This window comes from Camelina sativa, chromosome 7 (genome assembly GCF_030686135.1).
Source record: "Camelina sativa cultivar CO46 ecotype springtype chromosome 7, ASM3068613v1".
In the NCBI taxonomy this organism is placed as follows: domain Eukaryota; kingdom Viridiplantae; phylum Streptophyta; class Magnoliopsida; order Brassicales; family Brassicaceae; genus Camelina; species Camelina sativa.
This window is the reverse complement of record NC_141886.1, coordinates 6,355,941-6,370,014: the sequence shown is the minus strand read 5'-3', so window position 1 is coordinate 6,370,014 and position 14,074 is coordinate 6,355,941. Positions and strand designations below refer to the sequence as shown.

Sequence of the window (14,074 nt, the reverse complement as noted above, 5' to 3'; positions counted from 1 at the left end):
TTGCTCTTGCTGTCAAATATCTATTTGAAATATGTTTCTAGAAATCATGCATGCTACTATTTCCTTTAAAAGTTATAATTATATTCATATGGCTTTGTAAGATATAAAATATTTTCAAAATTAAAATATGAATAAAAATTTAAGCATAACTTTTTTCATATCCAAGAACCAAGATCTTTAGATCGGGAATATATATGTTTTATGCAACGGGGTAGTCAACAAACAAGTTTACACATAAGCAGAAGAGATCCAAAATAGTTCAAGCAAATCAAAGGGGTTGTGCAAATAGCGAAAAAAAAAGAAACACATGTCATCATCGTTTTTTGAATCCATATTTCTTACGTTCGTAGAACAAATCAGTTTTCGCACTCCCAAGGTTAACAATCTTGGGACAACCATCTCTGTCTTTCTCCTGTTGTGTACACTCTTTGCAGTAATAAGCATCTGAGATCCCAACCCCTCCGCAAATAACACACCGGCCTTGGAATGACCCGTAGTTGCATTCATCACATATACGTACCAGAGTACAGGGACGCACATAAGAATCACAAATCACGCATTTCCCGTCACATTTCTCACACAATCGTCCAATGGCAATCCCAGGTTGTTTCCGGCACATGATCAGATCAGGGTGATGCTTTGCCATGACTACTGGTACAGTGTTCTACCTGCAAACATAGGTTCAGCCCCAAAGAGGTCAGTCACTTGTCTATATACTCCTTCGCAACGGAAAGGTTATGATAAAATAAAGAGGAAACTAGACTAAAGAGTTCAGATATTACTACTGAAATCATGTGGCCTAGGCATTGATAAAACTACTGAAAAAATAACTAAAATAAAGCTTCAAAAAATAGACTTGTCTAACAATAATCTTCTCAGAGGAATTTCGTCGAACACCTTATGGGCACAAGTTTCAGCCTAACGTTATTATACTTTTCCAATTCCCAATTCCAGAGGCCTAACTCTACACTACCCAGCAAAAATCTTCTATAAGCAAATTCGGATTCGTTCGAACACAGATCCATCAATAAGCATATACATTACAAACCCTAAAAACTGAGAGCAACGAAATCAAGAGAGAAAACAAAAAAAAAAAACGAAAACTTGGAAAAAAGGGTGAAATAGAAGAACTCACAAGTAAAGGGAGATCTAACTTGAGCGAGATCGATCAAGAAGAACGTAGCGAAGCGAGAAATTTCCAGAGAGCGCGAAGATGAAGAAAACGAAGGAGAACGAAGCAGCTCACGAGAATCGAGTCGGGTCGGGGTTCTACACAAATAAACGAAGTATCCAGATTCTTTATTAGTTAAGTCGGTCCAATTCTAATGGGCTTTTTTACTTTGGGCTTTATAAATTATATACCAAACCAAACGAAACCGGTAGATGATTTAGTAACCAAACCATGTCCCAATCGCTTGTACGCAAGTTTGGACTTGGTCAAAAACGGTTCAAGGCTCAAACTTTGAGCAAGTAGGAGCAAGCCACTGTCACACTAGTACCAAATTGGCAAATTGATTCAGTTTTAAGTTAGCTTTGACTAGTTTTGACCCAAGTGACGTGGCTTTTTCAGTATTTTTAAAAACAATTGAGTATATGATCATATTCTAGACATGGAGGTGAAGTAAAGCAAAGAATCTATATTTTTGTATCTGCTTTACCCAAAAAAACAAAATTATTTTGATACCTTGTGAGAACATAAAACATAGAAATAAAACATTTAGAAATGTTTAAACATATAGAACTCGTTTAGTTATTACACCTTTCTTTCTTTCTTTTTCGGATAAAGATTAATTATTGCACTTTGCTTTAATTTTTATTAGTTTATTACTAAAAATGTTAACCGTCAATTCGTATAATTCACTATTAATAAATGTCGTTATTTATGGGTAAAACAAAACGCAAATATTTAATTTAATTAATTTTTATTTATTTAAAAAAATAAAACTAAAACCCGACCCCATATTTTTTTTCTTTTTAAATAATGGAGTCTTCATAACATTTACGTATTATTAGTAAGTTCCATGCAAAGGACGAACAATATAATATAACCAACAACTTCTCTCTTTCTCTGTTTATCTCACTCTCTCTCTCTCTCTCTCTTTTCAAGCTTTGCTTTAATGGCGGCGGCTGTTCATTATCTAACTTTCCTCTTCTTGTTTCTTCTCCAAAACGCTACGTCAAAAGCTTCACCTCTCCCCCCTCTCTTCCGACGGCCGATCCATAACCACAGTAACCACAGCAACTTCGCCAAGCATCCTCGCCGGAACCCGGTGGTTTTTCCGGTGAATCATAGTAGTTGCGATCTGTTTGCTGGTGAGTGGGTACGCGATGAGACTTACCCGCTTTACAGGGCTAAACAATGTGGAGGAGGAATCATAGATCCGGGATTTGATTGTCAGACGTACGGCAGACCTGACTCAGACTATCTCAAGTTCCGGTGGAAGCCTTTCAACTGCAATGTCCCTAGGTTATATATCAACTCACTCACTCAGTCACTAGCTACTTCATTCATTATACTGATACAACGATTTAGTTGGATTATTTTGGGTAATGTTTAGTTTAGTTATATATCATGTTTTCGGGGAAAAGAAAAATATTTATTTTCTTGATATCGAGGTTACAACTTTGCATCCAATAGATAAATTTATGTTTTGAGGTGTAAAACAATTAGGCAAATGAAGTTTTAGTAGGCCACTGCACCAACCAATATTTTCAAGTTTGATTATTTAATGAAAAAGACAAAAACAAATTCAAGCTGGTTATACCATAAAATGTAATATATAGTATTGTATTTGGATCATACAATGATCCGATCCCAAATTTTTTGTTCATAGTGTATTTCATTTTTTTTTTTTTATGGTTATGGACATCCTTTCATAACATCTTTTCATAATTAGGGGGCATTAACATACATACAAGTACAACTATATAATCTCTTTCTATAAGTAAAGTTATAAATAAGGTTTATCACTTAAAATAAAAACAGTGTTATGTTAGATTCGCCTTTTCCAAGTTGTGTAATAAGTACAAGTTTAGCAGATTCCTTTTTAACAAAAGAAAAAAAAATGAAATTGATGTTTCTGTTGATTAGGTGGAGTTTGGTGCGGTTAATATAATAAAGCACTTATTATTGTAATGTGTCGACGCAATGATTTTATATATTATTTACTGGTTTGTGAATTATTTGGAAAAAGCAGATTCAATGGAGTGAAGTTTCTACAGGAAATGAGAGACAAAACGATAATGTTCGTTGGTGATTCGTTGGGTAGAAACCAATGGGAGTCGTTGATATGTATGATCTCTTCATCAGCACCATTGATTCATACACGTATCATTCATGAAGATCCTCTCTCTACCTTCAAGATTCTTGTAAGTTCCCAACACACACATTTTTCTATTGTCGGTAAATGAAAATTTTTTTTCCTTTTGGATTTGATTTTCTTCGAATATCACTCGTGAAAATTGAGGTCTAAAGTTGTATCGAACGTCGTTTTCAAACTAGCTTGCCCAACTTGACGTCGTCGGTGACAGTTTCACTGGTCTAATAAAAATGAAAATAAACTAAAGTTCTCGAAAGCAACATCAATTACTATTTATCTAATTAACATTTTCTTTCTTTTCTTATTTTGAGTTTACTCTATTACACAGCGTAATGCATGAATATGAAATACTAGTATTATTTTTATTTTCAGATACATAGATCTAAACTCGTCGGATTAGAATACGATTAACCATAAACAAAACACATTGATCTCTTAATTATTTTTGATTTCTCATCTTGTTATAAACTAGATCACTTCACTTATATATATATATATATATATGTATATATCTTCTTAGTTCTTTTATGTTCGGTTGTATATTAATCAAAGTTATACTTTCAGCTTTATTCTTTAAAAGCGCTTAAATGAAAACAAATTTTAATTTTTGCTGAAAATTAATTTCAGTTCTATTCATTAAAATTAGTTGAAAAGCGACGTTAGCACAAAAAAGAAAGACAAACATAACTCTTTTAAATTGGTTACCATTTAAATCTTAAGCTATACCTCAATTATTTGCTAATATACATACGCGATGACAGGACTACAACGTGAAGGTGTCATTCTATAGAGCTCCTTATCTTGTAAACATAGACAAAATTCGCGGAAAGACTACTCTTAAACTCGACGAAATCTCTGTCGATGCATCGAACGCTTGGCGTACAGCCGACGTTCTATTGTTCAACACTGGTCACTGGTGGAGCCACACAGGGTCACTACGAGGGTAAACTAAAAAATTTGTAACCTCTATATCTGAATTTTTTCACATACCTACTAGGGTAATTAATTAGATCGCTATTGTAAATTGAGTTGAAATGTGAATAAAAAATTTGGGGTGAGACGACAGGTGGGAGCAGATGGAGACAGGAGGGAGATATTACGGAGACATGGATAGGTTAGTGGCATTGAGAAAAGGACTAAGAGCATGGTCTAATTGGGTCCTTCGTTATATAAACGCTCCTCTCACTAAAGTTTTCTTCCTCTCCGTCTCACCCACACACTACAAGTATGTAACCCTATCTCTCTCTCTCTTTTGGTTATGTTTAATATTATAATCGATGGTATCTTAATTCCTAGATCAAGCTCAACTTAATTATTTCCAAACCTGTAAATATGTTAATGCAACTATGATTAGATTGGATTCGAGTTAAGATCCTCCAATCCCAAAATGAATTGGTTTATATATATATGAGACTTTGGGAGCTGTGTGATGTTGGTTATAAGAACGTGTAGTGTTGATAATTGATATATAAATCATCGTGACATCAACGACGTAATAAATAAATAGGAAAAATAAATAGGAAACAGAATCAAACGCACATGCGTTGGATTGAGGGTCTTTGCTAGCTAGATGTTGCCAAACTATATTAAATATTGACTTGTTAGTTGCTACCAAACTCAAGTAAGTAATTTTCATAGCTTCCCTTTTTTGGGCTTAAGTCTCTCTTTTCCAGATAGTGTCTTCGACTACTCTTGAGAATAGAGCTACAGTAAAAAAAAACACGTTTTTTTCACCAAATGTTTCCTCTTTCAAGAGGTATTCGTCACTATTTGCTCAGATCTAAGTGTAAAATTAGGTTTTACTCTGAAAGTTCTTCGTTGGTTTCGGTGGTGCTAAGGGGTGCGGTGGTTAGTGTTTCTAGTCGATTTATTCAAAAGAAAAGGATGTCGTCAGCCATGGATAAAGCTCTGATGGCGATGTCGTTAAGGGAAGAAGAGGAGGTTCCGTTTGATATGCCAGATCTACCAGAATTCTCTTCTACTGTCAGAAATGAAATGAGTCTGGTAGGAAGAGTCTTAAATCCAAGTTGTCAACCAATGAACAGACTCTTGAGGAATTTGCCAAGGAAATGGCAAAAAGAGGGTTGGGTTAAAGGTGTTGCGCTGACAAAAGAAAGGTTCCAGTTTATTTTCGAATCGGAGCATGATCTTAAAGATGTTCTGAACAAAGGAGTTCACACCTTCAATGAATGGGCGTTAGCGGTGGAGAGATGGTATGAAAACCCACCGGATAATTACTTGATGTTCCTGCCAATCTGGGTACAGATTTGGAATATGCCGATTAATTTCTACACAAAGAGTGCGATAACTGCTCTAGGAGAGTTGATTGGTCAGGTGTTGGAGGTGGCTTTTGATCCAAATGCTACTCAATTACAAGAGTTTGTAAGAGTTAAGGTTTCTTTTGATATATCAAGACCTCTTAGAAGATCCAAGGTTGTCAATCTGCCTAAAGGGGGTTCAGCCACAGTGAGATTTCAGTACGAGAGGATTCAAAAGAGGTGTTTCGAATGTCAACGTTTAACTCATGAAAATGATGTGTGTCCCATTCTCATCAAAGAGAGGCAAGAGGCTGCTTTAGCTAGACGGTGGGGAAAACCAGTGGAGAAACGCAAACAACCATCTTTCTTAAAGGAGTCTGATCCGCTGTTTGGGGTGTTAAGGGAAGATCAAGTTGGGATAGACCCAGTGACGAGGAGACCAAGGATTGCAGCGGAAGTGCTTGAAGGAATGAGACAATATCTGATGGTCTCTGATGAATCTGAGCTGTTGTTAAGAAAGGATAAGGTGAAGAAATCTGTTGGTGAGGTTGAAAAAGATCCTCTTCTTAAGAAATCTATCTTAAGGTTAGAACCGATGCCTCTAGTGCATTTGGATCTTAACAAAGATAAAGGAATGGTTTTTAATTATGAGGAGGAAAGGATTGCTCTAGAAAAATCTGAAGGAGACAAGAGGTTTAAAAACTCGATGATGGACGCATCAGCCAGTTTGCCAGAATCTTCGGGGAGAATGGAGGTCTCACTACCTTCTTCCTGGCAGGATTCTACAAATTTTCTTGCTCTCTCGCAGCCTTTTCAGGATAATCCGATGGTTTTTAGGATTGGCTTCTCTGAAGCTGGTCCTTCCGGGATTAAACCTCCAAAAGCTAAGGCAAGAAAGAGACCAACGAAGAGTCAGAGGAAAGCTAAACCGAAGGAGGTATTGGGGGTCGAAGAGTTTCAGAATATAAAGCTTGGACTTTCGATTGGTGTGAAAGACAAAAGAAAAGCAGTTGATGAGGGATCAAGCGCTGCAAAATCCACAAAGCTAAATCCCTTAGAGGTAATCCCAAAGGAGGGATTGCCCAACGCGTAATGAGCATCATTAGTTGGAATTGCCAAGGCTTGGGACGGTCTCAAGACTTGGCTTTTCCCCGTCTCAAGGAAATGCGTAAAAAACATTTTCCTGAGATGCTTTTTCTGATGGAAACGATGAATAGTAGGGATTTAGTAGTAGATCTTCAATGTGTTTTGGGGTATGATAAGGTTTATTCAGTGGATCCAGTTGGTAAATGTGGGGGTCTGGCGGTTTTTTGGAAGGCAAGTGTTAAGGTAGATATAGTGTTTGCGGATAAGAATCTGGTGGATCTTAATGTTCAGTTTGGGGCCGTAAACTTTTTTTTGTCTTGTGTATATGGCGATCCAGATTTTAAGAAAAGAAAGGTTGTGTGGGAAAGGTTGAGTAGGTTTGGAGTGGGAAGACGAGACAGTTGGTGTATGGTTGGGGACTTCAATGATATTTTACACAATGGTGAGAAAATTGGAGGGCCAAAAAGATGTGAATCGTACTTCAAACCTTTTAAAGAAATGCAAGAAGCTTGTGGGATGAGGGAGTTGTCCAGTTCGGGTAATAGGTTTACATGGGCTGGGAGGAGATATGACTTGTGGATTCAGAGTAGGTTGGATAGAACTTTTGGTAACAAAGAGTGGTTTAAAAAGTTTCCTGCGACCAATCAGCATTTCCTGGAAATGAGAGGCTCTGATCACAGACCAGTTCTAGTCAACTTGATGGCTTCTATGGATTCTTACAGAGGTCAATTCAGGTTTGACAAAAGATTTCTGCATAAGCCCAGGGTTGAGGAAACAATTCTACAGGCATGGAGTTCTGATGAAAGGGTGGACAATTTGTTGGTGTCTGATCGCCTAAGATTGTGTAGAAGGGCTCTTAGTGGTTGGAAACGTGAGAATAATATGAATGCTAAAGACAACATTCAGGTGATAGAAAGAGCTCTAGAACAGGAACAGTCGACTTTGAATCCTAGGTTCCAGCAAATTTTCATTCTAAAAAAAGACTTAGCCAAAGCGTATTGGGAGGAGGAAGTTTATTGGAGTCAGAGAAGTAGAGAAAAGTGGATGCATTGTGGAGACAAGAATACCAAGTTTTTTCAGAATTCTGTCAAGAACAATAGAGGCAAAAAACGCATTGAAAAGCTGGTGGATCTTAATGGTATAGAGCAGTTTTCTGAAGGTGCAAAAGGTGAAGTTGCGACGACATACTTTAATGACTTGTTTAAGTCCTCTAATCCTACTAGCTTCAATCAATGGTTTGAGGATTTCCCACCCAAAATCTCTGATCACATGAATGACAGGTTAATTAGAGAAGTGTCTTCGGAAGAGATTAGAGAAGCTGTTTTCTCTATCAAACCAGGCAGTTCCCCAGGTCCTGATGGGATGTCGGGTATCTTCTTCCAACATTATTGGAGCATTGTGGGGAAAAAGGTGATACTAGAGGTGAAAAATGTCTTTCGAACAGGGGTGATGCCAGTAGAGTGGAACTACACTCATTTATGTCTCCTGCCGAAGATTATGCATCCTGAAGAGATGTCAGATTTAAGACCGATCAGTTTGTGCTCAGTCTTGTATAAGATAGTTTCGAAGGTTTTGGTTCAGAGATTGAAGCCAATGTTGGATCAGATTGTCTCAGAGACTCAAACTGCGTTTGTACCTAGGAGGTTAATTTCAGATAATATCCTGGTAGCACATGAAGTGGTCCATAGTCTGCGCACAAAGGATAAGTTTTTGGGTGAGTTCATGGCGGTGAAAACTGACATGTCCAAAGCTTATGATCGAGTCGAATGGAGTTACCTCAGAACTCTTCTCAAGGCTGTTGGTTTTCACCAGACTTGGATCGATTGGATGATGATGTGTGTTTGTTCGGTGACTTTCTCAGTTTTGATAAATGATAAACCTTTTGGGATGATCATTCCACAAAGAGGATTGCGTCAAGGAGATCCGCTTTCCCCCTTTGTTTTTGTGTTGTGTACTGAAGGCCTTACGCATCTGTTGAACAAAGCACAACATTTGGGTCTTATTGATGGGATGCAGTTCTCAGAGCAGGGTCCAAGTATTCATCATCTTTTGTTTGCTGATGACAGTTTATTCATCTGCAAGGCAAATAAGGATCAGGCCTTGGTGTTGTACAATATACTGAAAGGGTATGGAAAGGCTACAGGTCAGACTATCAATCTTAATAAGTCTTCCATCTCTTTTGGGACCAAGGTTTTAGGTTCGAACAAGCTTGAGGTCAAGACAACCTTGGAGATTGAGCATGAAGGTGGAGCAGGGGTGTACTTAGGTCTTCCAGAATGCTTTAGTGGATCGAAGGTGGTGATGTTGGATTATATCAAAGACAGACTCAAGAGCAAAACTTCAGTCTGGTTCTCTAGATCGCTTTCACAAGGCGGGAAGGAGATCATGATAAAAACAGTGGCAGTGGCAATGCCTGTTTTTGCGATGTCATGTTTTAAACTCCCCAAAACCACCTGTAGCAATTTAGCAAGTGCTATGTCTGATTTTTGGTGGAGTTCAGCTGAGCATTTGAGGAAGATCCATTGGGTGAGTTGGGAGAAATTGTGTCTACCGAAAGCTTTAGGGGGGTTGGGTTTTAGAGATATAGGTCTTTTCAACCAGGCGTTGTTAGCCAAACAAGCGTGGAGGTTAATTCAATTCCCAAACTGTCTTTTCTCCAGAGTCATCAAAAGTAGATACTTTCCGGATTCAGAGTTTCTGCAAGCTGTGCTGGGTCCAAGACCTTCCTATGGTTGGAGAAGTATTCTCCATGGCAGAGATCTTTTAACTCAAGATCTAGTTAAGCGAGTTGGAAATAGAAAAAGTATTAGAGTTTGGATGGACCCTTGGTTAGAGGATAATGGAATGAGAGCTCCCTGGATAAAGAACCCTATAATTAACATCGACTTGTTGGTGTGTGATCTCATTGTACCGAACAGGAAGGAGTGGGACATTGACAAACTTGAGGACCAGTTTATCCGGGGGATGTGGAGCTGATAAAAGAACACAAACCTGTAGTGTCAAGTGAAGATTTCTGGATTTGGAAACATAACAAGAGTGGGGCTTACTCAGTGAAGTCTGGTTATTGGTTAACTTCGCAGATCAACTTGGGGTCAGTTTTAGCAGAAGCTTCATTACAACCGTCCTTAAATGAGCTCAAGATACAGGTGTGGAAACTCAAAACGGAACCCAAAATCAAGGTTTTCCTCTGGAAAATTCTTAGTGGTGCGATCCCAGTTATGGATTTACTATCTTGTAAAGGTATGAAGGTGGATAATCGTTGCCAAACTTGCGGTCTAGAAGGAGAATCTATTCAACATGTGCTCTTTGGTTGCTCTCTTTCTAGACAAATTTGGGCTATCTCCGACTATTCTGAACTAGAGGGAGGTTTTGTTCATGGTTCTGTTTTTTCCAATATCTATCACTTCTTGATAAATAGAGATAATAGAAATTGGCCGCTAGAAATAAGGAGAAGTTTTCCTTGGCTTATCTGGAGAATCTGGAAAAACAGGAATATGTTCTTTTTTGAAGGCAAAAGATTTTCTCCTTTGGAGACTGTGGAGAAAGTCAGAAAAGATGTTGAGGATTGGAGTGCAGCTCAAGTGGTTGAAGGAGAAAGGACAATGCCAATGGAGGGTCAGAATTCTAGTGATCGAAACCAAGTAGTTTCTCCCGTAATATCCTGGAAACCGCCTCAAAAGGATTGGGTCAAATGCAACTTAGGAGTGGTTTGGTCAAAAGAACAATTGTTAGTTGGAGCTGCTTGGGTTTTGAGAGATGAGAAAGGAAAGGTGCTCTTGCACAGTAGAAGTTCTTTCCCTAATATTAAAAGCAGGATGGAAGCCCAAGTAATCAGTTCGGTTTGGGCAGTTGAGAGTATGGTTAGTCTCAAGGTAAACAAGGTGGAGTTTGCAGTGGATGACATTTTGTTGGTTGGAATCATTAACAGGCCGCAAGCGTGACCTTCTTTTAGGTTTCAGACAACAGAAATGTTGGGATCGTTGTTTCTTTTGTTGGATTGGTTGGTGGTTTTCGAATGTGTGACAGCGAATAGAGGAGCCTTTCTCATTGCACAAAGTGTTTTAAGGCAAGGAAGGCTTCGTTCTTATGTAGCGACCAGTTACCCAAGTTGGCTTGAAGAACTTTTCAGAGATAAGAGTGTTTCCTCTGTTTGAGTTGGTCTGTGCTTTGATCAATGGTTCTTAAAAGTAGTGATTCTTTTTGTAAATTCCCTGTTAAATGGTTGATCAGGGTAGGTAGGAAGTGGCCGGATGTATTCGTGCCTTTTAGATTTTTTGATTTTTTGGTTTGACTTTTCTCAAGTCAATGGAGTAGATATAGTAAGTTGTATCCTTTCAATATCAATATATAAAATCAGTTGACAAAAAAAAAAAAAAGTTGCTACCAAACTACTCTCTACTACTTATACCATTTACCATTGTGCATGGCCTCATTTTTGCTAGCTATAGCTAAAATGTCTAGACGTGATATCAAATACGTGTGTATATGAAATAATTATAGTAGTCATTCTTAAATGTAAATAACGTTCCAACAAAAAGTAGTTGCTTATGAGTTATGAACTTATGACTTATGATATATTATTTCAAAACGAGATTCGTTTTTTTCCTTGTCAAAAAAACAATGAAGATGAGTAATGTCAATTTGGAATGGTTAATTATTTGCCGTCAAAAAGGGATTTGAAATTACACTAGTGCTAAAAAAAGAAAAAACTCAAAAGGATAAACAATGAGAATAGTTTTTGAAAAAGGTCCACATATGAGCTGTGTTTTGCCAATGAGAAAGCTTTTCCTCCTTGCAACTTGCAAAATGATATACATAACATTTATTGTTGTATCCTACCACTCGTATAATCTTTAAAGACTATATGTGATGAAATGTTGATTATAAAGACTTTTGGATATGTGCTGCAGTCCAAATGAGTGGGCTTCATCAAGATCAAAAACTTCAACGTTAACTCAAGGAGGTAAAAGCTGCTACGGACAAACGACACCGTTTAGTGGAACATCGTACCCGACCAGTTCATACGTAAACCAAAAGAAAGTGATCGACGACGAGGTTAAAGAGGTGAAGTCGCATGTCTCATTGATGGATATAACTATGCTCTCTGCTCTGCGTGTAGACTGTCACCCTTCGATATACAGTGGAGATCTCAACCCTTCTCTGAAAAGAAACCCTGACCGTTCGTCTGATTGTAGCCATTGGTGTCTTCCTGGTCTTCCCGATACTTGGAACCAATTGTTTTATGCTGCTTTGTTGTATTGAAGATTTGATTAACCAAGATCAATCAAATGTATATCTATTGAATCTATAGTTTCCTAGTTTTTATATGTAATGTAAGTTCACTAAGTTGTAACATTTAATCAAAACATATAATTGTGATTGATGAAGCATCCATCCTAATCCTTTTCTTTCACACTTCTTCTCTGATTGTTGTAATATTAAGTAACACTTCAAATAAAAAGGCCTATACATTGTTGGGCTTGAACTCAAAATGATGGTAAACTAAAAAAAGGGGTCCAATAATAATGTCTTGTTCGACATGTTAGATTTCTTTTATGAATCTGCAGTCTTACTACATTTTTTTTTTTTTTTTTTGGACAAACGCAGGCTTACTACATTAAGAATTTAAGATGCTAGAAACTAGAAAGAAGGAAAAAACTAAATTGGGTTGTTGCAATCTGTAAACTTTAAAAGATGAGAAAAAAAAAAAAGGAAGTAGATAGAAGACAATTTCAACGGAAGACCACAGAAGAATCCTTATTATGGAAGTGGGAAACCTACTTTAATTGATTAATCATACTCTTCGGTCAACAAATATATACTCATCTTTATAACCAAGTCCAATCGTTCAAGTAGGATGAGTCTTGTATGTGACTCAGTCTTTAGTTGAACATAAACAGCATTGATTATAACATAATTAAATTGCATACTATGACTGATTAATGTAATGATTCTAACTAACGATTTTCCAGTTCACTTTAACAATTTGCTTATATAAGATTTGCTGTTTTAAAAGTATGTATATTTTGCTTAATCCACCCACGGGAATACCATCACATGTCGAAATCAAATAGTTTTATTTCGGTCTCGCTTACTATAAACGGAATTTATACATGTCCTTCGTCCTTCTATACAAATGGTTTCTTCTTTACGAAAATAAAAAATCACATGTTAATATGCATGTTATTAGTTTTGGTATTATCATATTGCACCTATTAATTTCCTTTGCCTAATACTTTCTCTGTTTTGTTATAAATGATGTTCAAGACATTTTCACACATATTAAGAAACTAATTAAATTTTGTGTATTACCTTTTACTAATACACTATATGACTTTTCTCATTGGTTAACACATTAGTGTATAGTATGAATTAAAACTGGAATATTTTATTTTGATTCAATGCATTGAATATACAAACGGATACTTATAATGAAACAAAACTTTAAATCTAAAACCACTTTTGATAAGAAATAGAGGGAAAAATCTTTTAGTATTAATTAATAAAGGCATAGATTTAAACCGACCAATATTTATTGCAATGTTCTAGAGTTGAAGGAAAAAAACATAAGAAAATTATGAATTGTGATAAAGATGTATTGGAGAAAAGTAATATTAATACAAAAGGAGTATTATCGAACTTAGAATTTTCTCCAATATAGGATGAACAAAGATGTAAGAATTATAAATAAGAATATGTTTTGATCGTATATATATCTTGATTCTTGATCGTACTATATGTTTTATTTTGAACTATCATTATATAATATAAACTAGTACTACGATATCTAAACTCATATAACACATGACATAATAATATCTCTAATACTATTATTTCCAACAAACACCGTTTCAAAGACAACCAAAGCTATCCGTTATTATTGATGTCACACAACTCACAGGCACAGCTAATCAAAAGTTAAACACTCTCTCTTAAAAATAAGAGACTTGTACTATTATAACGAGAAGACCTCGTGTGAAACGAGAGAAACTAAATAACACTTTAATAATTTTTCCATTCACTAATAATCATTACTAATATAATGTAATTAAACCCGATAGTGATGTATTCACACAACACAACACAACGGTCATCAAATGGAAACAGCCACACAACGAAGGCTCCTTCCTCATCATCTCATCAGTGTCCCTCAACGGTCACTTGCTAAGAAGCTGCGACTACGACCAGCAAAAATATGCTAACCAATCAAACGACGACTTGTGTTAATCTCTTCACAACGGTCGTTTTTTTTTTAATTCTTTAAGATTCTTCTGTGTTCATTTTATAAATTTTAAAAAATAGCAAAAAAAAACAAAAAAAGTGAGTCATCAATGAAACACTTCTTTAACACAGATACGTTACCAATAAAATCAACCACATGCCCCAACTCTTTTTTTAATTATTCGTTTC

General features: G+C 36.5%; 2 protein-coding genes across 2 annotated transcripts; one reads left to right on the top strand and one right to left on the bottom strand.

Annotated features, from left to right (window-relative positions):
• Positions 1-176: 176 nt before the first annotated feature.
• On the bottom strand, positions 177-1,273 carry LOC104700500 (PHF5-like protein). The gene is made up of 2 exons (XM_010416023.3): positions 1,136-1,273; positions 177-668 (listed from the first exon to the last, which is right to left on the bottom strand). Exon 2 carries the CDS (start codon positions 644-646, stop codon positions 314-316), a length of 333 nt encoding a protein of 110 aa, XP_010414325.1. The 5' UTR covers positions 647-668; positions 1,136-1,273; the 3' UTR covers positions 177-313.
• Positions 1,274-1,992: 719 nt separating this feature from the next.
• LOC104700499 (protein trichome birefringence-like 45) lies at positions 1,993-12,077 on the top strand. The gene is made up of 5 exons (XM_010416022.3): positions 1,993-2,467; positions 3,198-3,369; positions 4,082-4,263; positions 4,387-4,545; positions 11,575-12,077. Exons 1-5 carry the CDS (start codon positions 2,118-2,120, stop codon positions 11,924-11,926), a joined length of 1,215 nt encoding a protein of 404 aa, XP_010414324.1. The 5' UTR covers positions 1,993-2,117; the 3' UTR covers positions 11,927-12,077.
• Positions 12,078-14,074: the final 1,997 nt, after the last annotated feature.

What these genes read in the sequence shown, in the direction of transcription:
- LOC104700499 (XM_010416022.3), top strand. Translation starts at nt 2,118, where the DNA reads ATGGCGGCGGCTGTTCATTATCTAACTTTCCTCTTCTTGTTTCTTCTC. An exon ending in TCTCTACCTTCAAGATTCTT is followed by an intron (nt 3,370 to 4,081) that starts GTAAGTTCCCAA and finishes ACGCGATGACAG; the next exon opens with GACTACAACGTGAAGGTGTC. An exon ending in CACACAGGGTCACTACGAGG is followed by an intron (nt 4,264 to 4,386) that starts GTAAACTAAAAA and finishes GTGAGACGACAG; the next exon opens with GTGGGAGCAGATGGAGACAG.
- LOC104700500 (XM_010416023.3), bottom strand. Translation starts at nt 646, where the DNA reads ATGGCAAAGCATCACCCTGATCTGATCATGTGCCGGAAACAACCTGGG.